General features: G+C 40.0%; 1 protein-coding gene across 2 annotated transcripts; it reads right to left on the minus strand.

Moving 5' to 3' along the window:
• Window positions 1-1681: 1681 nt before the first annotated feature.
• Window positions 1682-23416, minus strand: RFC4 (replication factor C subunit 4). 2 transcript variants are annotated; one of them, XM_034438888.3, is made up of 11 exons: window positions 23035-23416; window positions 20764-20900; window positions 19585-19663; window positions 17052-17131; window positions 14453-14572; window positions 13307-13450; window positions 12473-12593; window positions 10309-10434; window positions 7276-7356; window positions 2926-3042; window positions 1682-1883 (listed from the first exon to the last, which is right to left on the minus strand). In XM_034438888.3, exons 2-11 carry the CDS (start codon window positions 20889-20891, stop codon window positions 1788-1790), a joined length of 1092 nt encoding a protein of 363 aa, XP_034294779.2. In that variant the 5' UTR covers window positions 20892-20900; window positions 23035-23416; the 3' UTR covers window positions 1682-1787. The 2 variants fall into 2 exon arrangements, with proteins under 2 accessions (XP_034294779.2, XP_034294780.2); XM_034438889.3 differs by having other exon boundaries at window positions 22504-23051.
• Between the last annotated feature and the right edge of the window lie 2942 nt (window positions 23417-26358).

A 26358-nucleotide genomic window follows, 5' to 3' on the forward strand; every position in this document is an offset into this window, starting at 1 on the left:
GCATTCTGGATACAGAAAAGAATCTCCAAAGAAAATGAGAAATCAAGCAGTTGTTATATAGGGGAGGGTGTGTGCAGACAAAGGCCAGCTGTGTTACATGTGGTCAAGTTTTGGCAAAACTAGAGATTCTCAATCATCCAGGTCATGGTTGTCCCAAAGATGCTTTTTCAGGAGGCAGCTGGATTTTTTCTTTTGTAGACATTTTGCTTCTCATCCAAGATGCTGCTTCATCTCTGACTGGATAGTGGGGAATGGAAGGATTTATATTCCTTGTAGACAGCTGGTCATTTGCATCCTTTTAGAGCAGGGCTGTCAAACTCCAGCTAGGCTGGATCACATGCTGGCCACACCCACACCTGGTTTAGTGAAGGGGCGGAAAAGTCCTGATATGTCACATGATGCCGTGGAAATACGAGTTTGACACCACTCTTAAGAGAATCGGTGAAGCACTTGGAAGTTTCTCTCTGTTCTCTGGGTCACCCGAGTAGTAGTGCTGGTTGAGTTTTGGCAGGATTAAAATCTGAAGAGATGTCTGAGGATGACACACACAACTGGTGCTTTCTAGTTAACATGGATTTAAACTTACCTTGCATCTTCCATTCATCTCTAACATCTGTCATAAAGCATCCTTGTTTCTAAAACAAGTTAGGTATGTTTAAATATTTTATGATCTGGTGCATTTCTTAATTTCTTTCATGTCTTAGACTACTAAAACCAAAATTTAAATGCTTTTTTTTTTTTTCAATTTCAAGAAAATGACAATTTTTTAAAAAAGTATTTACCAATTTTATCAGATGTTCCAGAAATTTGATGGGGGCCTCATTTAAATTTAAGGCTTTAGGATTAGGTTTTATAGGATGAGGGACCACTGTGATGTAGCCTCAGAAAATGACCTAAGCCAGCAATTCTCAAAGTTGTCTGGGGACAGCTGAAGATCCAAAGTCAAATATTTTAAGTTTGTCAATTTTTAATACTGTAAGCATCAAATACCAATATTATCCACATAAATCATTTTAATAATGTAATGGGGACCTGTAGCAAAAAATCTTGAAATCTAAAGCCATATATTCTGGGTGTATCCAATTACATGTGTTTGTTCAAGTCTGTGCCTTTGTCTATGTTGACTCATGGCAAGTACAGTTTTCCTGGGAAGAAGTCAGAAGTGGTTTGCCATTTCCTAGGGCTGAATGTGTGTGACTGGCCCAAGGTCACTCAGCTGGCTTTTGTGCCTAAAGGTGGGACTAAAACAGTCTCTAAGCTAATGCCTTTAGTCAACTATATCAAATTGGCTGTATTGTAATAATATGATCACTTAACCGTAGCTTCTGTTTTAACAAGAGAGATGGTTTTGTGTGAGGGGCAGGACCACATGCGCACATCTTCATTTGTGTGAGCAGAAGTGCATGGCCACCACCCACACTAGCACCTGCCACTTGTGTGTGTGACTTGGGCTGTCTGTGCACACCGGCATGGTTGTGAATAGGCCACGGCCTGGTAGTGAACTGCGGTCCATAGATTGGGGACCCCTATTTTAACATACTATGTCAATACCCTGATCACCAGATGGCTTGTATAATGTATGTATGTATGTATGTATAGCAGAAAAAAGCTTTGATTCTTCCTTTCCTCAGTAGCTTCGACCTGAACCAGAAAAGCTAAAATGAAAGCGACAAGATGAAAATCCATAGCAAAGTCTATATTTACAGAACAGTTTGCAAACTGTGTGCCAAAACTGCAGAGAAAAGGTCAGTGATGGCCATCATCAAAAGGCCACTTATCCCCTACAGTTAGCTATTCTGAATTAGCTGCTGCATCATGACTGCACAGACGCTGATCAACTGCAAGAACTCATCAGAACCATCTGCCAAGCACTTGTCTGCTTCCTGCAAAACAAAACAAAACAAAACATTCAAGATTTGCCAAGTTTGGTAACAATCATACCTGGCATAAAGCAAAACATTTTAGCAGATATATTTCCTCTTCCCTTGCAAGATATGTATCTAACTTTTTTTTTATTCTAGGGGAGAATAAAATTAAACCGCCTGTCTAATATTCATTAATATACAGGCGGTCCTTGTTTAACAACTACTCATTCAACGACCTTGCAACATAGCAAATTTTAAAACTGAAGCATTTTTTTAGCCATTTTTTCAGGCAATTGTCCTTTTAGTTGCCAGTACAGAAAAATCTGCTGACCCAACCTTTTCCAACTTGTACCCCCCCAGATTTAGTTAGGTTATACCTACTAAAATTTCCAGCTAATGTGGAAATATCTACAACAACTTGCCACAGCCATCTGGCCACAGGATACACTAATATTGAAGAAATGGCCAACTAGAATAATTAAGAAAAGATGCCAAAGAAGGGACAAAATAAAATGTGAATGACAAAAATTAAAATATTTTAAATATTATTTTAAATAATTAAATTGAATTGTCCTGCAGTGAGTTGTTCCACCGTGAGTTGGCTGCGGCAAATTGGCCAAAGTGAGTTGATTGTGATGAGTTGTCCCATTCTGACATGAAAATGGCCCAATGCACCTGGAGATATCAGGCTGAAGATGGTTGAATTATCTATTTGTTGTTTTGGCAAGAATATTAGCTTCTATTAAATATTTCTCTAAATGCATAGATAAATTATACTTCTATTTTTTGTTCTTGTTACTACCAAGTAGCCAAAGAGCACAGGAAAGTTGGTGAAGTTACAACCCCCCACCACGGAACAATTTGTGAAACTGTTTACCATACTGATTCTTTATGACTATTTACTTACTTTTATTTATATATCACATTTAGAAACCACCCATCTCTGTCTTACTGTGTGTGATTTCTAAAATACAACTTCCCACAAGTCCTTAATGTTTCATATTCATTTTTAACCACATATTTCATTAGCCTCTGAGAGAGCTTGAATGCAAATACTTACAGCAAATTTCTCTATGATTACAGATTTTTGCTTGTCATTGAGGTCTTCTTTGTCAACGATGATATCATGAAGCTGATTTATCAGTTGAGTAGCTGCATAGCCTTCACTGATCACATTCTATAAGCAAGAACAAATAAGAAGGACTAGTATTAACAGGTGGATGTTATTATTGACTTAAGACTAAATAATTTAATATCGGTTTAAAACCTAGTGAAAGTACTTCCAATCCTATATAGTAAGGGGATCCTCGGTGGTCTCCGAATTTGGATAATGAAAAGTCTGCAAGAAAACAACCAAACTAAGTCAAATCATCAGTCCTGGTAAGGAGTGAGGTTTGCTTTCAATTTATATTCCTGTCAGTGTTGATAGGAGTGGGTGTTGGTGGTTCTTTGGTTAGGGTTAGGCTGTTCGTTTGTTGTAGTTTGGCTGTTTACTGTTGACTTGTTTGGCAGTTCCTTTATTGGGGTATTATTTACTTGATTGTTTGTCTGATGTTAATCTATGCTCATCTAGGTGCTGATTGCTGGTCCTATATAGTATAAAGCCAGGAGATACTAAGTTCAATTATTAATTCCTTACTAGGATAAAGTTGCCCATAGACTTGCTTGAAATATTACAAGTGAGCACTATTATGTAGAAGTTGAAACTGAGCAACAGCCAGTGAAATAGACCATTTCATTAAACTTATTTATTTATTTATTTATTGGTTCGATTTATATGCTGCCCTTCTCCGGAGACTCAGGGCGGTTTAAAATGTGTTAAGCAATAGCCTTCATACTTTTGTATATACCTGCTTAGTAGGGCTTTCGCTCCCCCCTAAGCGGTGTTCGTTTTATACAAAGTCAGCTTTTTGCCCCCACAATCCGAGTCCTCATTTTACCTACTTTGAAAGGATGGAAAGTCAACCTTGAGCCTGGTGAGATTTGAATTTGCAGTAATTGCAGGCAGTTGGTGCTACTTAACAGCACTTTAGTCTGCTGCGCCACCAAACTCTCTGCCTCCCAGAGATCATTCAAGGTGGCAAATACTTGGGATTTTATTCATTTACTCAGACCTCAAGTTCCTAAATGCCAACTTGATTCCTTCTTGTGATAATGGAATGTTGCACCTCCATGCTGGTTTTACCAAGTCAACTGAGAGCTCAACTCAGCAGGGTTCTGCTCACCAGACTGCATTCCAGGAAGAGCCAAGCTATGCCATCCTCCCAGCATCCCCAAAATCCAGGTTTAGAGATAGCAAAGTTCTACTACACTACAAGAAGACCCTGTCCGTGGTCATTCTTCTGCATTCTGCCCCCCTAAAAAGATCCACCTTTGCCAGTATGCCTTGCCACCTTGAATGATCTCTGGGAGGCAGAGAGTTTGGTGGCGCAGCAGACTAAAGTGCTGTTAAGTAGCACCAACTGCCTGCAATTACTGCAAATTCAAATCTCACCAGGCTCAAGGTTGACTGAGCCTTGCTCAGCCAGACATCCCCTGAAGCCAGTGTCTTTTTCAGGAAAAGCAAAGCTTGCTAGCCAGCCAATGTAGCTGCCTCTTCTGACATCCACCCAAATCAGAAGCAACAGACCACAAGCCTAGGGCAACCAGAAATTACAAATGAAATGGTACCTATAGTTTTTGAAAGTTTGCTTTTAAAATAGAGCAGCACACATTCCATCGGGTTATTTGTTGGTCCCAACAAGGGGAGATGATTTTATATTGTTCAACACTACTACTGCGCTATTGTTTAATAAGAATATTTAAGAATAAATCAGATAATTGGATTAGTAACATCTGAGTTAACCAGAAGCCTTACTTGGCAGGAATAAACATGAAGGTGTTACCGGCACTGGCCTATGAACAAAGTACTAAGAAGGTACCAATCTTGTAACATTAACTGTTAAAGGAGACTCTACAGCAGGGGTGTCAAACTCAAGGCCAGGGGGCCAGGTCCGTCCCGCAGGGTGCTTAGATCTGGCCCGCAAGAGCACCCTGGAAACAGCGAAGGACCAGCCCACTGTGCCTCTGCCAGTGAACACGGAGCTTTTGATGGCCACGTGAGCCCATTTTCGCTGGCAGAGAGTTGCAGCAGGCCATCCCAGTTGAAAACGGAGCTTGGGAACCTGTTTTTGCTGGTAGAGTGCTCGGGCCGCTACAGGCGGCCTGTTGGCCACGCCCACCCTGGCCACCCCCCACTCCCCCCCGCGAGGTCAAACACAACCCTAATGCGGCCCTCAATGAAATCGAGTTTGACACCACTGCTCTACAGGGAAGCTTTTCCCTTTCAGTTTAACAATCTGCAGACAAGCAGGAGTATAGACACTTGCTCTATTTTTAAAGTGGAATTTAAATCTTCCTCAGTGTTCCTGCAGAGACTGAGGGATTGCTCTTGCAAACAGAGGAACAATCTATTCTAGTGATGAATTTACTTAGCTCCAAGGCAGATCACTGCTTATTCTCACAGTGTGTGAAAAATTGCTACCACTGCCAACATAATTACAGAATCTGAGACAACAGTGATACAAAGAGGGAGGGGGTGTGTCAAGATTTCCAACTATATATGGAAAGTAAATTGCTCCCATAAGGATATAGAATTTGCTTTGGGGGGAAAATTCACAAATTCTTGTTCAAAGCAGGAATCTTATCTGCAGTGTCTCAGAAAATACCTGCTTAGGAAAATCACTTCTCTTCCTCCTCCCTTCGACCTACATGAGCTACGCAGCTATTTTGAGCCGGTGGATTTTATATCAAATTTTGAATACTAAAGTTAACAAGAGGCACTTCATGGTGGGGGGACGGTATGTTTGCTCATTCATAAAATGTGAGTTGTAAAACATACCACCTGTCACAACTACCCATTTCTCAGAAAACAAATTCCTGAAGCTTTATAAAAAATATATATATATTCCCCAAATATGGGTCCAAGGCAGAGATGAATCTCCAAAATGCAATGCTACCCCTTTGAACCTAGCTTTCTATCCCAAAAGCCCATTTCACAAAAAAATAAATGGATGAATACAAAACAGATTTATCCAAGAAACTAAATATATGACTGACTGACTGAGAGATTTCAAACTCGATTGCTAAATACCACATTTGTTCCTTAAGAGCACAACACTCACTGTACCAAACACAAACTAGGAATGATTACAGAACACAGGTGGTCCTCGACTTATGATCACAGTTGGGCCCAAAATTTATGTTGCTAAGCTTAATTGCTAAGAGGCAGTTGTTAAGTGAGTTTTGCTCCATATTATGATCTCTGTCACACTGTTAAGTGAATCACTGCAGATAAGTCAGTAATTGACTTTGCTTCTCAGGTCATCAAAGATGATCACATGACCTCGGGACACTGTAACCATCATAAATATCCATCAGTTGCCAAGAGTCTGAATTTGGATCATGTGACCACGGGGAAGCTGCAGCAGCCATGTGCTGCATTGGTCGTAAGTATGAGAAACAGTTGTAAGTCACTTTTTCAGTGCCGTTGTAACCTAACAGTCACTAAACAAATAGTTCTAAGTCGAGGACTACCTGTACCCCGATACAAGCAAGAAAACACCTACTCACACCAAGCACACCAGAGCTATGCTGTGCTTTTCTTTCAAAGGGAATTTGGAGCATGTGGGGAGACTGAATTAGCATTTGCCAACAACTCTACAGCACAATCCTGGAATAGGGCAATTTGGTTTAGGAGAATGACAGGGGCTACATGTATACATAATATACATACTCCAAAGCAGTTTCCCCTTTGGTTCTAAAATCGTTTATAACCTTATGACTTACCAAACAATTCACTCACATATATTTTTTACACAGAGAAAAAAATATCCCAAGCCAATCTTGGGTACAGAGACACAAAGCAAAAATATCAGCTAGCTCAGGGAGAGAGAGAAAAAGAAAAAGAAAATAGAGACACCTCTCTATTTTTGTCTTATCATAGCTCCTTAAAGTAGACCAGGAGAAAAATATGTAAGAGTGGGAAACATGGAGCACAACACACAAACGTCCCAATTTTCATGTATTTTTAGTGCCCGCCACCTTGAATTGTTCAAAAAGACATGCTGAAGCTGAACATTAGTCAAGCTGAACATAACATATCCTTACTGTACAAAGGGAGTTAGAAAGTTAATTAATTCTAGGGAGTTATACTTCTCCTCTTAGGAGCTCTATTCTACCTAAGGTCATAAGCCAAATAAATGTCAGGCAGTTCATGTTACATTGACACAAGATTAGCTTAAAGGCAGGCGGTTTTTAGTTTCAGTGTGATTACGCAATTGTACTATGTACCGCTTACCAGCATAGAAAAGAGCGTCCTATAATACAAAATCCTACTTGCTGTATCTCATTCAAATCTTAAGGAACTCACCTTTGTTACAGCTTCCAGCTTTTCAAAAGAGCCACTCTGACAGGCACTTAGCAGTCCATCCAATATTTCTTTGGGGACAACCTAGAATATAAAGTCGTAGAAATAAAACATAGATACATTATCCATCTCCTATCACACAAAACTGTTTCTTTTTATGTAAATCACCAGGACAATAAGAAAATACAGATAGGCAAGCAAAAATCCTATGGTCACAAGCAGTATAGTCTTTTCAGCCCAGGTTTTTCCAAAAATGAGAAACGCAGCCAGCATTCTTGATTTTGCATACATATATGCCCATCGCGCTATTCCCTTTTAGGGTAAGCAATGTTAGGCGGAAGTGGGAAAGGAGTAACAGCAAGACAGAGAAAGTGAAGGCATGAGCTGAGAGAAAAAGAAAAGGAAATCATGGTTAAATCTACTTTATACGAAACCATTCACTATATCTATCCATATTTTTTCTATTCTTCATCCTTGCTTCCAGCATATCCATAGACAATTTACCCGACTCTGCCTTCTGTACTTGGTCACTCGCATTTACTTGATCCTGCATCATCTAGCTTACCTTATGCCAATATTTGTAACATTTATCTCAATTTCATTTTCAACCTACCACAATCATTCCTATACAGCAGGTGTCAGCCCTGGAGGCCATCTTTCTCTTTGGATCTTCACAGCTGCTACATTTAGTGCATAGGCCTGCTGTGGGAAACTGGGGGGAGGGGGGTTGCACGGAGTGGGTAGAGATAAGATAGCCAAAATAACATTCTTTTCTCTGAGAGTCAAGGACGTTCAAGCCTGCACCTGGAAAGGCGTAACTTGGAAACATCTTTAGTTGGGACGGTGGATTGATTGGACCATGTGATGGACTTGTGGGTGCAGGGGAAAGGACTGTGACTTTCCTTTGGGTGGAGAAAACCCGGGGTGCTTTCGGATTCGGGTTTTCCCAGATGTGCCAATATGACATCTCTAATAAAATGGAACTTTAAGGAACTGATGGCCTCAAAATCTTATTCGGTTGGGGGTGTTACTTGGAACCCTGACAGCAGGGCTGTCAAACTTGTGGCCCGCGGGCCATATGTGTCACGCGCTGGCCAGGACGACACCCGGTTTAGCGAAGGGGGGAAAAAGTTGTGATACATCACGTGACACCGCAAGTTTGACACCCCTGCTATATAGGTATTCCTCGGTTGAAACCACATCACCAGCACCATTTGAGCCATGGTGGTGCAGTGGTTAGAATGCAATATTACTGTTGTGGTCCGCCAGCAGCCTGCGGAGCTGGCAGCGGAGTCAGACAGTGAGGAGGCTGGGGAGGACAATGGGCCAGTCCTAGAGTCAGGGGAAGGCCCCGACGAGGGCTCTGTGTTGGAGGCAGAGATGGGGCCAGGGCCCCCTGGGAGCGATGCACGGACTCCGGAGCCTCAAGAAACGGATAGCAGAGAGGCAAAGGAACAGGAGGAGCCTGTTCCTAGTGCACGCATGCGAAGAGCTGCCAGAAGGCAAGAGCAGCTAAAGCAAAAAGGACGATTTAGGAGTAAGGCCAGGAAATGATTGGCCACTCCCATAAGGCTTAAAAGAGCAACAACAGCTCTTGGGATCTTTGTAGGAAAGCAACATTGCTACATTTGTTTCTTGTCGGCATCTCTTGCTTCTGAACTTTTGCCAAGAAAAACTTTTGGCAGGGTGCCAAAGGAGACAAAGGTTGGTGATAAGGCCTAAAGACTGTTTATGAAGAATTTGCTTTGGACTTAATTTGGACTAAACTGAGAATGAAGTAATTCTCAGCTATTCTAATAAAATATGTTTGTTTAGGACTGATTGTGTCTGGTAATAACTACTTGGGCCTAGGTCACAACAATTACAGGATAATTCTGCTGACTGCCAGGAGTTCCATCCTGACCGGCTCAAGGTTGACTCAGCATTCCATCCTACAAAGGTCAGTAAAATAAGGACCCAGATTGTCGGGAGCAAAATGCTAACTCTGTAAATCACTTAGAGAGGGCTGTAAGGCACTGTGAAGTGGTATATAAGTCTAAGTGTTATTGCTATTCTGTTACAACAATGCTGAGCAACTGGTACTTACAACCGGCCCTTGAATTTCTGGATATCCCGGCACCCTTGCGGCCATGTAATTGTGATAAGGCAACTGCCTCACAATTACTGCAGTTGAAGTGTCACGTGGCAAGTGACCACCATTTGCAAGCTTCCTTGTCACAAGCAAAATCAATGGGGAAGCTGGCAGGGAAGATTGCAAGTCACTCTGATAAATCTTCTGCACTTGGCAGCAGCCACCTGTACCTTGCCACACTTCTGCAGCCCTTGGCACCCCCTCCAGCAGCAGCAACCAAAGCCCTGCCCCACTGCACCTGCCCTGCACACGCCCTCCTGGGCCCTGAAACAGCCACCCCAAGTCCCACCACATTCACACCATACTGATCTCCCGTACACTCCCAAGCAATTTTTGTCTATATCCACATTACTGGAAATATAGAAAAGAGCCAGGTTGAAAGCAATAATCAGTAAATGGGAAATACAAGTGATAAATCAAAAGAGTGACCTAAAAATGATTTTTTGACGGCTGTATCAGAGATTTGTTAAAACCTTGAAGAAATTGGTGTGATAGTACGAAGAAGAATTGAAGAGAAATCCAGTCCTATGACAATATTTGGATTAAGTTTGTTTCAAATAAAAGAATATTTAATATTTATTCATATTTAAAGTAGGAAATCACTTCTTTACGTATTTCTTCTTTTTATTCTATATTCTTTTTTCTTGCATTCTTTCCTATTCTCTTCTTTTTCTCTAAGTTTAGTTCACATTAGTTTTTACAACTATAATTAAAATTCTTAATACAAATTATGGCAAGAAAAAAAATGTCTCTCTTCCACACAAAACTCCCAGAGCATTATTCTAGGCAAGTCTTTAAAAATAAGTGTGCAGCTTCTGAAGGTATGTCTTTAATGAAAAAAAAATCACAATTTTGAATCATCACTTTTTACAACAGCAAATACGTCATCTCAAATCAAGGCTTACCCCTGCAATTTCAATAACAATTTTCTCTGTCACTTCTTTTCCGCCTGTCAATCGTGTAGCACTCTGAAGAAGTGTGATTGCTTTCCTCAAATCTCCTTCTGCCACATGAACAAGGTAATCGATTGCCTGTATAACACAATAAATATTGAAAATAAAAGAAACACAAAAGAAATCGTATGCAGAAAAGGAAAACAATGAATACCATTTTGCAAAGCACACTTTTTAGCATCTTATACTTAAATTTCAGCTTGTTAATAATCTGTGGTGGAACCAGGATGTAACAGTAACAGTAACAGAGTTGGAAGGGACATTGGAGGTCATCTAGTCCAATCCCCTGCTCACGCAGACCTATACTAGGGAGTCGAATCACCAATTTTCTGATCGACAAGCTCAGCGTCTTAGCCACTGAGCCACCTAGGGAGCTGGATGGAAGTGGAGCTTCCATAGTTACTCTCCTTGAGCTCTAACGGCTTTTGAAATTGCCAATCATGATATCCTTTTGAGCTAGCTCAAAAGGCCAGGGGTTAGGAATAAATCACAATTTTATGGAGATTTTCCTTCCTTTGGGGATAGTTTCAGTCAGTCAGGTGGGACTGTTGAGGTTGTCTGGAGATTATGCAGGTATGGTGTGGGAGGAACTATCAACTTAATCCTACCAAGACTGAGTGGTGTGGAAGTTTGGGCTACCTAGATTTGGGGATAGTCTATCTTTAACCTTGGATTGCAGAACAAATCCACATTCAAAAGTGATGCACACTTCAGGAGCGCTCCCACACTCTCAGCTCCTGCTCAATTAGCAGGTGGCAGCTATGCCAAGGAAGGCCTTTGCCCAGCTTCATCTGGTACACCTGTGTTGTCCTTTCCTAAATCAAGAGGCCCTTCAGACATCACTCATGCCCTGGTCAGCTCACAGCTTGATTATTACAATGCACTTTGCAGGGGGCTGTGCTTCAAGATAAGCACCTGGAAGCTTCAATTAGACCTAGAATGAAGTCACATAGGCAGTGATGGACATATTTCAGTATGCCTATGTGATACCTCTGCTTTGTGAGATGCACTGGCTGCCTGGTTTGCTCCCAGGTGCAATTCAAAGTGCTGGTTATGACCTATAAAGTCCTACATGATTATTTTAGGAATTGCCTATTTCATGTGATGTCAGCCTGGCTGGTTGATTCCGACAGTTGGCATGCTCCAGATTCACTTGAGAAACCATCCATCTATCAGGACCCCGGAAGAGTGTTTTCTCTGACTCAAGTGTTTGTCCACTGAAGGGAGGTCCCCCTGAGATCCAGGAGCTTACCACCCTGATGGCATTCTGGTGGGTCTTAAAAGAGTTGGCTGATGTCCCAGGGCTTTGGGCTAAGTAGTTGGAGTCCCTTTTTGAGTGTGTGATATGTTTGTTTGACTGGATCTTTCATCAGTTTATTGCTGTTTTTAATCTGGACTGTATATTTGTTGTTTTTATGCAGGCAAGGCAGGGCAGGGCAGGGCAGGGCAGGGCAGGGCAGGGCAGGGCAGGGCAGGGCAGGGCAGGGCAGGGCAGGAAGGAAGGAAGGAAGGAAGGAAGGAAGGAAGGAAGGAAGGAAGGAAGGAAGGAAGGAAGGAAGGAAGGAAGGAAGTTTCATTTGTAGTGAGCCACAGGCAGTTCAATCCACATTAGTGGGTTATGCATTTCTTTTGGAGATACGGGTGGGAAGGGCATGTTAAACTTCTATTGAATTTCAATGATTGGAATGCAAAGTCCAAATTGTAGGACTGTTTATGTACAATCTCCCAGTATTACATTTAAGTTCATCTTCTCAATCCTGGCAATTTGGAGTTAGTATAAATAAAATTAGAGATTCCATTTTGGAAGGACTGTTCTAAGTCTAATCTATCTCCATTCCTTACAAAAGACTGACAGCCTGTTTCAGGCTCTCAGATGAAAGAACACACAATTAAACTTTATAGGTTGTATTTAATTCAGCAGAGGTTTCTTTTCCTCTGTCCAAGGGGATTCTCCAGTTCTGTGCTACAGAACTAAGCTGTGTGCAGAAACCTTCGGGAGGTGGGACATGGAATTCCATTCACAAGCGTTACTTCTTTGACAAGCAAAAAAACCATTGATAAATACTACCTTTTGTTCACAATATTATGACAAAGAATTTTATAATTGGCATGTTACCTCATTGCTGATCATCACATTTTCCTTTTCAGCAATGTCTAGAAGTCTCTGGCGTTGGGTTTTGTCAGAAAGTGGCTTGAAACGAAATTTGGAGCATCGAGATGTAATCGGTTCAATGATTCTATCAAAGACAGGAAGAAAAACTCAGTAACCAGAGGAAACAGAAACACTTTATGTTCTTATTTTCTTACAACAGTTTCTTTCCACAGCATATGAAGGTAAAGGTTTCCCTGTCCAGTCGTATCCAACTCTAGGGCATGGTGTTCATCTGTTTCTTAGCCAAGGGAGCCAGCATTGCCCAAATATATTTTTGTGGTTGTGTAGCCAGCATGACTGTATGCCAAAGGCACACAGAACACTGTTAAATTCCCACCAAAGTGGTACCTATTTATCTACTCACATTTGCTTGCTCTCAAACTGCTAGGTTGGCAGGATATACATTTTCACATATTAGAATTGTGTTATCATATTCATTTTTTCCCCGTAAGTAAAACATAATTGTCTTTAAAATTCAAATACATTCTTTGATTTCTTAGACAGATATTTTAACAAACAGAGCTAACCAAATATAGACTCAGAATTTGTGCATGGTCAGACCTGGTTGTTATCTGGATGGGAAAACACCAGGAAATCTCAGAGCTGAAGGCTAGAGTGGGAAGCTGAAAAATCAGCTTTAAAAAAAGCAGTTATAAAAACATTTGTAACATTCCCCAGAAAATCTCAGCAATATTCCCACGATGTTACCAATAGGTGAGTGGACTCCAAGGTTCAGTTACCTAATACATTTTTCATAAGAGTAAATAAATACAAACACATGCTATAATTCATACGCACCGACTGATGTAATTACAGATAAGGCAGAATCGTGTGGTCTTAGACTGCTTCTCCATGGTGCGCCTTAAAGCTGCTTGAGCTGCCGAGGTCATAGAATCTGCCTCATCCAGGATTATGATCTTAAAAGGCGGACATGGTTTGCCGCTAAACACAAACAATCACAAAAGCACGTGTGAGCCATTTATGGTGCTAGCACAAGCAGTGCTTTCAACCGTCTACTGGCAAACACATTCTGGCGTAAACATTGCTTCCCATTCAGAACCTACAGTGGGGAAAAAATTTAAATTGGAACCTTCCCCATTCTGTTCCCCAACTTAACTAAATACTGTTGCACTACATGGAACTCTCTCACTGTTATTCAAAACAGGCCACATTATTTTCTTCTAGGCTTTTTATTTCTCATGGATTCATTTATGGAAAGTGTTGGCATTCACTTTTATGACTTCCTCTAATTTGTCCATACTTAGCAAGGCCAAAGTTTCTGGCCTTTTAGGGGGTAGGTTTTAAGGGCAACATCTGATCCTTGAGCTTTACAGAAGTTTATGGCGTCAATTTCACCTTTAAAACCCTTGAATTGTTTTTCCCCATTTTAGAGAGGGATTTAAGAAATCCCTCTCATTGAAAAGAATGTGATTTTAGCTAAAGTAGTTATTTGTCCTTAAATCCCAGCAAAAAAGAAAAAAAACCAAGCAGAAAAAACAGGCCAAATCAACTCATGCTTTTCCTAAACTCTGCTTTAAATTTTTCAATACATAAGCTCGATATGGCTTATATCTTTCCTTTCTGCCTATAGAATATTTAAAGGCTTGATACATTAATCTATTTCTTATCATAATCTGATCAATCGAGAGAGAAGTTACCCAAACGGATAGTTGAAGCTGCTATTTTAATTAACTGAAGGACACAATTTAAGGATCTTAATGTATTACATTTCAGTGCCTACACATGTTCTATCGGAGACACTAGCAAAGATATGTACGCTTGGTGAATGATAAATTCCCCTCAGATTATAGTAAAGTTTGGATGACTGACTAAGGCATCATCTGAGAGCCTCATAGTGCAGTTCTGACTTGTAGTTTACTTTAGCATTACAAAGCAACTCATGTTAACCTGAAACAGAGAGAAATACTATCATAGGGAGCTTACTCTGAACGATTTCCCGATACTGTTAATTGGGCAAAAGTCTTGACTTTCTCTCGAATGACTTGTATTCCACGTTCATCAGATGCATTTAATTCAAGGACTCTCTGCCGGAACAATTCAGGACTATTTATAACAAAAGAAATACAAACACTTTTTAATAAACGTCTTAGGCAGAACTGTTAACCCAGGTTCACATTTTGAATTCTCATAAAGTAAACTGCTATAGCAACTTGTCTGTAGTAAAGTACAGGGATATATCTTTTAGTTAAACATCAGTTTAGGCTGGATAGAGAGGAGGGAGTGAAGAAAAACCTGAAGATTGTCCCATTTTTATTCTCTTTAGGGCAGTGGTTCTCAACCTGTGGGTCGCGACCCCTTTGGGGGTCGAACAACCCTTTCACAGGGGTCGCCTAAGACCATCGGAAAACACATATTTTCGAAGGTCTTAGGAATAATTTTATGGTTGGGGGTCATCACAATGCTTAATGCATTGTAAGCCGGCCTGAGTCTCCAGAAAAGGGCGGCATATAAATCGAATCAATCAATCAATCAATCAATCAATCAATAAATAAATAAATAAGGAACTGTATTAAAGGGTCGCAGCATAGGAAGGTTGAGAACCACTGCTTTAGGGGGAAAAGAATCTGTCTGACTTTCAAGATTCCGTTACTGCACACTATAATAATAAAAGAGTAATTAATAGAAAATGAAGAAGCTAAATTGCTCTGGGACTTTAGAATTCAGAGAGACAAGTACCTGCCTATCCAACAACTGTCCATAGGAAAGAAAAAAAAATGGATAGTGGATGTGGCAGTATCTGAAGACAGCAGAATAGAAGAAAAAGATGATAACAAAATATAAAGACGTGCAAATAGAAACAGAATGTGGCAAAAAAAAGCAAAGGAAGTACCAATAGTAATAGACACCCTGGGTGCAATCCCAAAACATCTGGAGCATGACCTGAACACCATCGGCATTGACAAAATCTCCATCAATCAATTGCAAAAGGCAATTTACTCAGAACAGCTTAGGTCCTGCGATGATACCTTTAACACCATGAAACATCCACATCTGCCTATCCCAGGTCACTGCCACCTATGGTTTGAACAGCTGTCTGAGATGAATCATAACGAGAGTTCCTGTGTTCATGCAGTGTTTGTTTCGCAAGCTGGTCTATCTTGAAGAGCTGACACTTCCCCATTGTACTATCTTCCAGGTACGTTGGGATTCAATTGCCCAATTTTTCCCAGGGGGCATGGCTTCCCACTGAAATTCAGGAACTTGCAGTCCTACTACATCTAGAAGCTCAAGTTGTGGAATGCAATTGCAAGAATGTAAATTTTAGCTGATGACAGTTAGCATCAAAATATGTTTCTGCTAATTTCAAAGAAATCTACAGGTAGTCCTCAACTTACAACAGTTTGTTTAGTGACTGTTCAAAGTTACAAAGGCAGTGAAGAACGGGACTTATGACCGTTTTTCACATTTATGACCATTGCAGCTTCCCCATGATCACATGATCAATATTCAGATGCTTCACAACTGACTCACATTTATGACGGCTGCAGTGTCCTAGGGGGTCATGTGTTTCCCTTTTGAGACCTTCTTAGAAGCAAAGTCAATGGGGAGGCCAGATTCACTTAATAACCATGTGACTAACTTAACAACTGCAAAGATTCACTTAACAACTGTGGCAGGAAAGGTCTTAAAAGGGGGCAAAACTCAACAAACATCTCACTTAGCAACATAAATTTTGGGCTCAATTGTGGTCATAAATCGAGGATAGCCTATAGTTTCAGGTTACTTCTGAGCCAACTTAATGCCTAGGGATAACCAAGAGCTCTGTAGATACCAGCCTTGATCCTCTCCTGATATTATTAGTTATTTGGAATCTTTAATGAAAATAATACGCAGGGAGCCATCGTTTCCCAAATAAAGGATCAAACTCAAGCCTAATCTGAATTTCCGACAATGCTTTGGGGATCCATACAGTCTTTGTAGGATTTAGAAAATAAAATAGGGGTGGTTCTTTGGAATTGCACCCTAGGAAAAAAGACAGAGGTGGTAGAGATCATCCTGGTGGACTAGAGAAGCTGGTGAGAAGCAATCTGATCGCTCTGCCTTCTGATAAAGCAGAATTTCCTATGCCCAGCAAGGCAGCTGCTTCACAAGGCTGCTAAAATAGGGTCTCAAAATTCCAAATCTGCCCACTGCTATAGCTTGCATTATATTTACCATAATTCTGCCCCTCAAGTTCCCACTCCCTTGTGTGTTCCTAAAACAGGACAGAGAAGCATGATTTGAACTACATCTCCCATTTCCCCTGGAGATTTGTCACACAGGTTGGGGTTGATGACCCTGGAGTCCAAAACAATGTGTGGTAGCATTCCTATTGCTGTCCTAGATATTGTATTTGCATCCATGTCCACATTTAGGAATTCTTCACCAATCAGCCTTACATATATACAGCATCTATTTTATTCTTAATTCTGAACACGACCCATTCTTACTATGTTATAAAATTTCAAAATGTTCATGCACACTACTGAGAAGAAAGACACATGGATAGAGTCAAATTCAATTTCACTAAACTTCATATTACCCAAAGAGTTCTCTAGCTGCTGCCAAAATAGTAGATGTTTTCCCAGTTCCAGGAGGGCCATAGAACAAGAGGTTGGGAAGCTACAACAGAAAGAAATTTAAAGAATATGATAATACATTTAGTATATATATATATATATTTCCTGTTTTTCATACAATCACAAGAAGCATAAGAAAAAAATGTTAGAAAGAAAAAAAATCTAAAATTTCTATGTATATTTTCTCCACAATGCTGTTGCTATATCTACTCCTTATTCACAAACTCACACATTCTTAAATATCCAACCATCTATGTTCTAACCTTACTGAAAAGAAAAGCCCAGCGGGTTCAACAGAACCTAATTTCAGGGAAATGTATAAAAGAATTGCAGATTGAATGGCCATATTTTAAACAGGGTTGTTTAAATGACCAATCTATTGTATTTTATTCTTTCCAACAATAAAATTAATGTACCTGCAGACAGTTATTCCATTCAGAAAAGGTTAGAAATACATGGATATTTACAAATTAAAATTCACGATAAACATATGGTAAAACTGTGGAAAGCTACATAGAAACCACATTTCAACAAAATACAGATGCAGTTATTCAAACATGTCTAAATACATGTTGAAAGCAAGGCATTCAAGACAATGGTGAAGAGTCAAATAGGTAGTGTAGGTGTGTGTTTAGTGGTCTTTCTTTGAGCAGATCTCTAGACTGTACCAAGGGATGCTTTCAAAACCCACCAGGTTAAAAAAGACAAAAACAAAAACATAAAAATCCTTAGTACAGAGGTCCCCAACCGGTGGTCCATGGACCAGCACTGTCCGTGGCATGCCAGAAACTGGTCCATGCAAACAAGTGAATCCCCATTCGTGGGATACAGACAGCAGACAAAAACCCCCTCCGGTCCGCGGAAAAACCTCTCTCCACTGAACCGTTCCCTGGTACCCAAAAGGTTGGAGGCCACTGCCTTAGTATTTTGTAAAAGATACTGGAACCAGAAACCCTTCAACATGCAGAGCAAGTGGCTTGGTTTTGTTTGTTTTTTAATCTCAGCCAGTAAGACTTAATGTTCAAATAATGAATATTTCTAAATATTAGTTGCTTAGTTACAAGAAAAATAAAAGATGAAATATAATTATAAATGAATGAATATTTTTCCCATTTAGCCAGCAAATGTAGTAATGTTTAAATCCAATTTTATAAATATCTAAGAAGCAGGATCAATATAGACCAGCCAGTCAGCTTACATTATACAAGGAGTCAAATTCAAAAGAGAAGCAACAGCATTTTTAAAAATTATTGATATATATATAATTTATAATTACTTTCCTAAGTTGCTATGTAAACAACAAGTAGTAAGAAAACATAAAGAGGGACATAAGACATCATTAACAGAAGCTGTAATCCATAAAGTAGGTTATAAAGTATATTTAGAATTTTTTAGCTGCTGCAAATTTTAATATCTTGCAATATGTAAACCCAATATGTAAACCAAGCTTTTAAGAAGTACAGGTAGTCCTTGACTTACAAGTCATGACCAAAGTTACAAAGGCACTGGAAAAAGTGAGTTAAGACCATTTTTCACACTTATAACTGTTGCAGCATCCCCATGGTCACATGATCAAAATTCAGACATTTGGCAGCTACTGCATATTTATGACAGTTGCAGTGTCCCAGACTCATGTGATCCCCTTTTGCAACCTTCTGACAAGCAGAGTTAATGGGGAAGTCAGAGTCACTTAACAACTATGTTACTAACTTAAGAACTGCAGTGATTCACTTAGTATCTGTGGCAAGGTAGTAAAATGGGATAAAACTCACCTAACAACTGTCTTGCTTAGCAACAGAAATTCTGGGCCAATTGTGATCTTAAATTGAGGACTACCTGTACTATCACTTGGCACATGTAATATCAATGGCAATGTAATTACCGTATGATAAAAACAAGATACCTGCTGCTTTAATATTTAGGAAACTGGCTTCTTTATTCACAATATGCATCTTTCTTTCTTTTTTTCTTTTTGGTTTTACAAAACAAACTTTATTAAACATTTAAAAATGAAATGCTACACATATATATATATATACATACACACTAAACACATATATATCCATATAAACAACACTACATGAAAAGAAAAAATGACATTAGTCACATATCCGTTGTCTTATTGACGGTGCTTTTTTTAAAAAAAAATTGTTCTCATTCAGAATTTTACATTTGCCTTCATTTCTCCGATTTATCCAATCATACCATCTATTCCATGTTATATAATATTTTGAGTCTACCTTATCTTTCAATTCGAATGTTAATTTATCCATTTCCACACAATTATAGTTTTTTAGCTCAATTTCGGAAAACTGATCAACTGCCAAAAGAACTACTGATAATCCAAAAAATCACAATATGCATCTTTCAACAGTTAAGGGTATACTTGACTGTAGAATTTTGATAAAAAAATGAAGACTTGGCAATAGTACAAATTTTTCCCATCTTCATTTAATTTCCACATGAAACAATTATTTTAATGACTGCCGCACTCACATCAACTCCCTTTAAGGATTTCTTCAGTACTGCCACAACTTCCTCTTGAAATGCAACTTCATCCATGCATTTTGGTCGGCTAGATATTTAAAAATGAACACTGCATTAAATGGTGTACTAATTACTCTTTAAAAATCAAAATGTATATTATGATTACAACATCTTCATTGCTCCATCACTGGAAGTTTTCAAGAAGAGATTGAACAGCCATTTGTCTGAAATAGCATGGGGCCGTGATGGCGAACGTATGGCACGTGTACCAGAGTTGGCACGCAGAGCCCTTCTGCACCTCTTTTATTGCTTAGAAGTCTGAGCAAGTACCTGTCACAATAACAGGATCTAAATTCCAGCCATTAATAGTCTTAATAAGATGAAGGCAATCAATGATAAATTACTGGGGGGAAATTAAAATTATGCAAATATATAGCTATTGTTATAATAACATAAGTGTATTATTTATCCTTCACACTGTGTGGGAAAAAAAATCAGGTATCAGCAATACTGCCTCCTGGGGAGACTGGGTTAGTCTCCATATCATCAGATAAAGGATTAACTTCAATACTGACTGAGCTTCCATATAATCTTTTCCAATCTCCTTAGGTGGTCCAGTGAGCACATATGGTAGCATCATTTCAGGTACTGACTGAATAATGCAAAAGTCTAAATATGTTTTAAAAGAACAAGGTGATGAAGTGAAACACAACATTGTACTGAACCAGCTTATATTTTCTGTTGAACAGTAACACTGGAAATAAATACAAAGCACTGTAGCGTATCATTGCAGGCTCTCCACCCCGCTGCATAAGTTCCCTCCTTAGCCATCTTTGTTAATTTTAATGTTAATATTTATTGTTTTGTTTTATATTATCATTTTTATCTTTTTGTACGCCACCTAGAGTTGCTTGATGGTGAGATGAGCGGCATATAAATTTAATAAACTCCCCTAACAATACAAGCATGGGCCAAAATCACTTTGGACTAGCATGAATATATGCTAGATATGTAAGTCCAATTAAATGCCAAAGATTAACCAAGGAGAGACACAGAAAAAGCAGAGAGATCTGGTGATTACAATCAAAAAACTAATTTGAAACATCCTCATTCCCCAGCAGTGCAAGTCTGCACATTCATCCTCAGCAATTACATTACTCAGATTCCAAACCAGAGCAAAACTCTTACTATTTTTCGACCCAAGGAATGGGTCTGACTTTCTTGCTCTCCCCACTGCTTCCTGCAGTTGCAGCAGCTCCCCGTTCTTTAGTAGAGAGAGGTTTAGCACTGACTGGACCTTTCAGAAATGCCTGCATTGTTGCAACCTGTAGAGGGAGGAATGGGAAAGGATTAGACCTGTGTTACTGTTTGTCTTGAAAAATTATAGCATAGGTAGTCTTTGACTTCCAATCAAAATTGGGACCAGAATTTCCATTGCTAAAAGCAAGGCACTGTTTAAGTAAGTCACACTTGATTTTACAACTTTATAATTATGAGAATCATTGTTAAATGAATCACGCAGTCATTAAGCAAATCCAGCTCTCCCCCTTGACTTTGCTGGGAAAGTTGCAAATAGAGATCATCTGATCATGGTATGCTGCAACCATCATAAATATATGCTGGTTGCCCATCCCCCAATTTTGTTCATATGATCATGGGGATGATGTAACAGTAGTTAACTGAGGACTGGCCATAAATCTTTTTTTTTCCAGTAACTTTGAATGGTTACTAAACTAATGGTTTTACATCAAGGACTACCTGCATTGCAACTGCTCCTATAACACAACAGTTCCATTTTACTCTGTGTACTCACCAACTGTCTAGGACCAATGGGGAATCACATCCAGCAACAGAGATTAGAGACTACTATATACTAATACACATTTAGAGAATAGGGGGCCAATTACCATCACACACTAACCTGAGAATATTTAAAGAAAAATACACAGAATTCCAAAACATCAATCCAAAGACACATGTAATTCGACCAGCTTGCTTTCATTCAGTCCAAATACATACTGGTAGTAGGAGGTAAACCTTGTTAGTGTATAGTAGCCAAAAATCAGAAATATGGTAGCACTTTTTCTGACAAATAAATATTATTAACAGACATCAGGATTTTTTGGGGGGGGGGGTTGCAGCTCACTTCATCAGATGAATAGAATGGCTAAACTCATGTAGCTATTCCTTAAAGACTTCCTTAAATAAGGAAGTGGGAAAAGACAGATTGCTTAGGCAGATTTCACATGAGACAAATCTGGAATACCTTAACCAGAACCATCATAACACATTAAAACATCCATTGTGTTTTTTTTAACCTTCTGAAACTGGCTAAAATCTTCTGGGTTATGCGAGTTCAGCAACCTCTGACTCATGTATGCAGTAGAAGTGTCTTTTTTTCCAAAATGGTCGCTCGAGATCTGCACCAGGAGGGACTTCTCAGGGGGCAAAAGCAGGGCAAATAAAGTCACTTTGGTGCAGTTACCTCTACCCGTAAACCCGCGCAGCTCATAAAACCAGTCAGAAAAGGTGCTACTAGTTTCATTCTGTCTCAAAGGTGCTTTTTTTTTCAAGAGGCATCTGGACTTTTTGGTTTTTCTTTTGAAGACATTTTGCTTCTCATCCAAGAAGCTTCTTCAGCTCTGGATGAGAAGCGAAATGTCTTCAAAAGAAAAACCCAGAAAGTCCAGATGCCTCTTGGGAAAAAAAAAAAGCACCTTTGGGACAACTCTGACCTGGATGACTGAGAATCCCCATAGACATCCTGGTCTCTGGCTCTGTCTTCTAACAGAACGTGTCATAGACTAGAATAACAGAGTTGGAAGGGTCTTCTAGTCCAACCCCCTGTTTAGGCAGGAAACCCTGTACCACTGCAGACAAATGGTTGTCCAAACTCTACTTAAAAACCTCCAGTGACGGATCACCCACAATTTCTGGAGGCAAGTCGTTCCACTGGTTAATTGTTCTGTCAGGAAATCCCTCCTTAGTTCTTCTAGGCTGCTTTTTTCCTTGATGAGTTTCCACCCATGGCTTCTTCTCTCATGCTTTCCCTCAGTCGAAGGCCCTGTTCACACAACAGGCCAGTGGGGTTGATGAGCACCTCGTGGCCTTCTTTCTAATCACTTGCGCGAACCAGCTTCGCCCCTCCCCCGACCATTAAACTTTCGCAGAAATCCCTCCCGGTTGCAACCTGAACCCGCGTGTATCGTGTCGTGTGAACGAGGTCCTTCCAGAGGCGCCCAACTTCCCTGGAAGGACAGAAGGGGCGGGGCGGGGGGCGGAGCCACCGCAAAGAACAGGCTCAGAGACAAGAGAGCGGCCGAGTCCACAGCGGTGGGCCCATTTTCTAGCTTAAAATGTACGCGGGGAAGACAGAATACCGGGGCCCATCGTCCCCAGCCGCTTCCCGAGAAGCCCTTGAGAAACGCCGGCGGGTTCTCCCCTCAGCGCGCCCCTTACCTTTCAATTCCCGCCAAAAGCAGTCTTTATTTCCGCCGCCCCAAAGGCGGGGCCACTTCCGGAGGCGCTCTAGGGGAGCTAATGCACCATAGAGAAGGCACCGTGCTCAGGACCGAAATCAGAAGCCAGCGTCATGACGTATCACGCCTTAAATTATGTCATCTACTGCACTGACGTCACCTAGGAAAAAAAAGGCCCGGTTTGCAATCTAGAGGTAGTGCGCATGCGTGGAACTGCAGCTCCTCCCTTCGCCCCCCCCCACCACCGTTAGGACACAGGTGCGGGTCAGCAAAGGTCATATGCGAGAGATGCGCAAGCGCACCTTCGTTTCCGCCGTCCTGTGTTAGTGATGTCAGCCTTCCCGCTAAAAAAAAATAAAAATAAAGCAAAAACGCAATTGCGCAAGCGTAATGAGGACTTTCGGGGTGTGGCTTCTACCATTCCTAAGAAGCGTGACGTTAACTTGAATATCTGTCAGAATTCAAATGTGCAGTTTCTCAGGAAACTTTAGCACAGATATATGTAAGAACCATATGCTCCCACACAGTGACGCCCACCAGTGTCATAAACCAAACCCAGTATCACTGGAAGCTTCTCTGCTATAGCTTTGTATGAAATCGTACATTATAAATTACACTCATTTAACCACCACTTGATTTAATTCATTAGTAAATAAAGAGTCTCGATTTGTTTACTTAACAAGACCAATGGATGCAAAATGACTGACTCCGAAACCATTCCTCTAAATTACATCGGTTTTATATATCTTATACTAATGATTAGATAAAGACCTTATGGCTATTGCACACACAGCATGATGAACTTGATAACAGTTAAATTTGCTTTTTGTAACTTGACATGCCCTAATTTATATATGTGCCCTAATGTGTATAAAAACTACATACATACCGTGCTTACAAACCATATAGAAACTAATTAAATAAAAAAATAGCCCAGCCCTTTGTTAGTTTATGATTGGGCACACTGGGCAAACTCGGAAAATGGATTAATCCAATAAGCCCACAAAGCAATATACAATATATGAAATATAAAGTAATATTGAAATAATAAAAGCAATATTGACTAAAGAAAACAGTTAAATTGAAATTAAAAACAGCAATAACTGATTAAATGTTGTACAGAGGAGATTCACCTTAAGTGGTTTCTGGGATATTAAAAGGGATGATGCAAGCCATAATTCCAAGAGAAGTTGTCCAGAGCAGTATAGCAGCTTTAAGATGTGTGGGCTTAAACCCCCAGAAATCTTACTCCCACCCATCTTAAAGCTGCTGAAATTGAAAAAAACTGACATAGAGCACATCCTGGGGAAAAGAAAATGGACTGCAGCCTTCTAGACCAATTGCAGTTTTTGAGTAGTCTTCAAAGGAAGACTCATGGAGAATACACTGCGGTAGTCTAGCAGGAAAATGATGAAACAAGATGTCCGTCCTTAAAAATCAATAATGTCAGCAATAGGTTTTCCTTGGCATTCCCCCCCAACACCATTGGAACCACAGGGCCCAAAATTCTTTATATTCTAGCAAGGAATTTGTATAGCCCCAACACTTATACCGTAACTAAGATGTCAGGTCTGGAGGCATTCAAGAAGGACTCAATCAAATGATTTTAAACTACCCTGCTAGCTTGCATGGTAGACTGGACAAGGTTCTCTAAATGAAACGTTTTGCACCTGTATTACTGAGCAAACAAGTGAAAGTGCAATCCCACAATTCAGTCAGACAATAGACGTATTGTTGGAAAAGGAACTCTATGATTGCGCAAAGTTGACCCCAGACTGAGTGTCTATAGCAACAACAATTGATCAAAAGCAGCCTGCAAACTCAAATAACATCATTTCTGAAAAGGAAAAGCTGTAATTCAGTTTGGGGCAATTTGAAATGTTTTTATTCCTATTATTGGACAAAAGGGCAGTGTTCTGTATTGAATTAGGCCATTCTGCTTAAAGGGCAACAAAGTGTCACTGTTATTTATACCTTTCTAGATTTTGAAAATTAAGATCTCTAAAAGTTTGGTTTTTACATTATCAAGTATAGGTGGACCCCTTAAAGGGGTGAAATTCAGCAGATTCTGGAGAACCGGTAGTGGAAATTTTGAGTAGTTCGGAGAACTGGCAAATTGCAGTATCCTTTCCCTGGAGTAGGGTGGGAACGGAGATTTTGCAGTATAGTTCCCCTGGAGTGGGGTGGGAATGGAGATTTTGCAGTATCCTTCCCCTGCCATGCCCACCAAGCCATGCCCACCAAGCCATGCCCACCAAGCCATGCCCACAGAACCCGTAGTAAAAAAAATTGAATTTCACCACTGACCCCTTTTCATCATTACAACTTAATCCAGGAGTTTCTTATTTCCCAGTTCTGAAATTATACTTCTTTTATTGACAAGTGATAAAATTAAACAGTTAGATTACATTAAATAAATAAATTAAATAATTCTAAGTATGATACAGCTTCAGTGGAGAGGGGAAAAGTCATCTATTAAAAGCCATTTACTACATGATAGGACCCAATTTTATTCTGCTTTGGTCAGGTTTTAAATGCCGAGTTTGCATCAGGAAGGACTCCCTCCCTTGCTTCTAGCCACATCATATGGGAGCCTCTTTCTTCTTACATGCTCTCCCAGTGGCAGCTGTAATAGGAGTCAAAATAGTCAGTTTTCACAATATTTTATGGCTTACTTAGTTTCAACGTACAATTCAAGCAATTTTATGTGCATTAACTTCTCAGAATTATAGTTAACATTGATGTTAACTTTTCTTTATCTGTAATGGTTTAAGTTGACTGCCTTATTATAGTGTTAATAGTAAGTAGCTTACATTGTATAAATACTGCTATACCTAGCTAATGTAGGAGGAGAAGAGGAAGGTCATGCTTGGGCTGTAGAGTGAACTGATGAGGAGACTTCTCTTTGGTTTAGATGGGATTTCAGAGAGAGTTGTCTGAGGTAGGGAGGGTTAATGTGGGCCTGATGGAATTAGGCAAAGAGAGGAACTGGGTTTGACCTGGTCATATCCAAAAGACTGAGAGCAGTGGGGAGATACATTCCCCAGTTTATTTGTTGGATGTATTTTCTTCACCCCAAAGCATCTGAAGGCAGACAAAAAGCAATAGATGGAAACTAATCAAGGAGAGAACTAAACTAGAACTAATAAGACATTTCCTGACAGAACACTTAATCAATGGAACAACTTGCCTCCAGAAGTTATGCCTCCAGAAGAAGGAGAAGGAGGAGGAGGAGGAGGAGGAGGAGGAGGAGGAGGAGGAGGAGGAGGAGAAGAAGAAGAAGAAGAAGAGGAAGAAGAAGAAG

The sequence above is a fragment of the Pantherophis guttatus genome, chromosome 6 (genome assembly GCF_059756535.1).
Source record: "Pantherophis guttatus breed Tessera chromosome 6, ASM5975653v1, whole genome shotgun sequence".
NCBI classification, from domain to species: domain Eukaryota; kingdom Metazoa; phylum Chordata; class Lepidosauria; order Squamata; family Colubridae; genus Pantherophis; species Pantherophis guttatus.

Excerpts from the sequence above, each read along its gene's own strand:
- RFC4 (XM_034438888.3), bottom strand. The coding sequence starts at position 20,891 with ATGCAGGCATTTCTGAAAGGTCCAGTCAGTGCTAAACCTCTCTCTACT. Across the intron at positions 17,132-19,584 it reads AATCCTTAAAGGGAGTTGAT|CTTCCCAACCTCTTGTTCTA; the intron begins GTGAGTGCGGCA and ends TTTCTGTTGTAG. Across the intron at positions 7,357-10,308 it reads TTGTTATTGAAATTGCAGGG|GTTGTCCCCAAAGAAATATT; the intron begins GTAAGCCTTGAT and ends TTTATATTCTAG.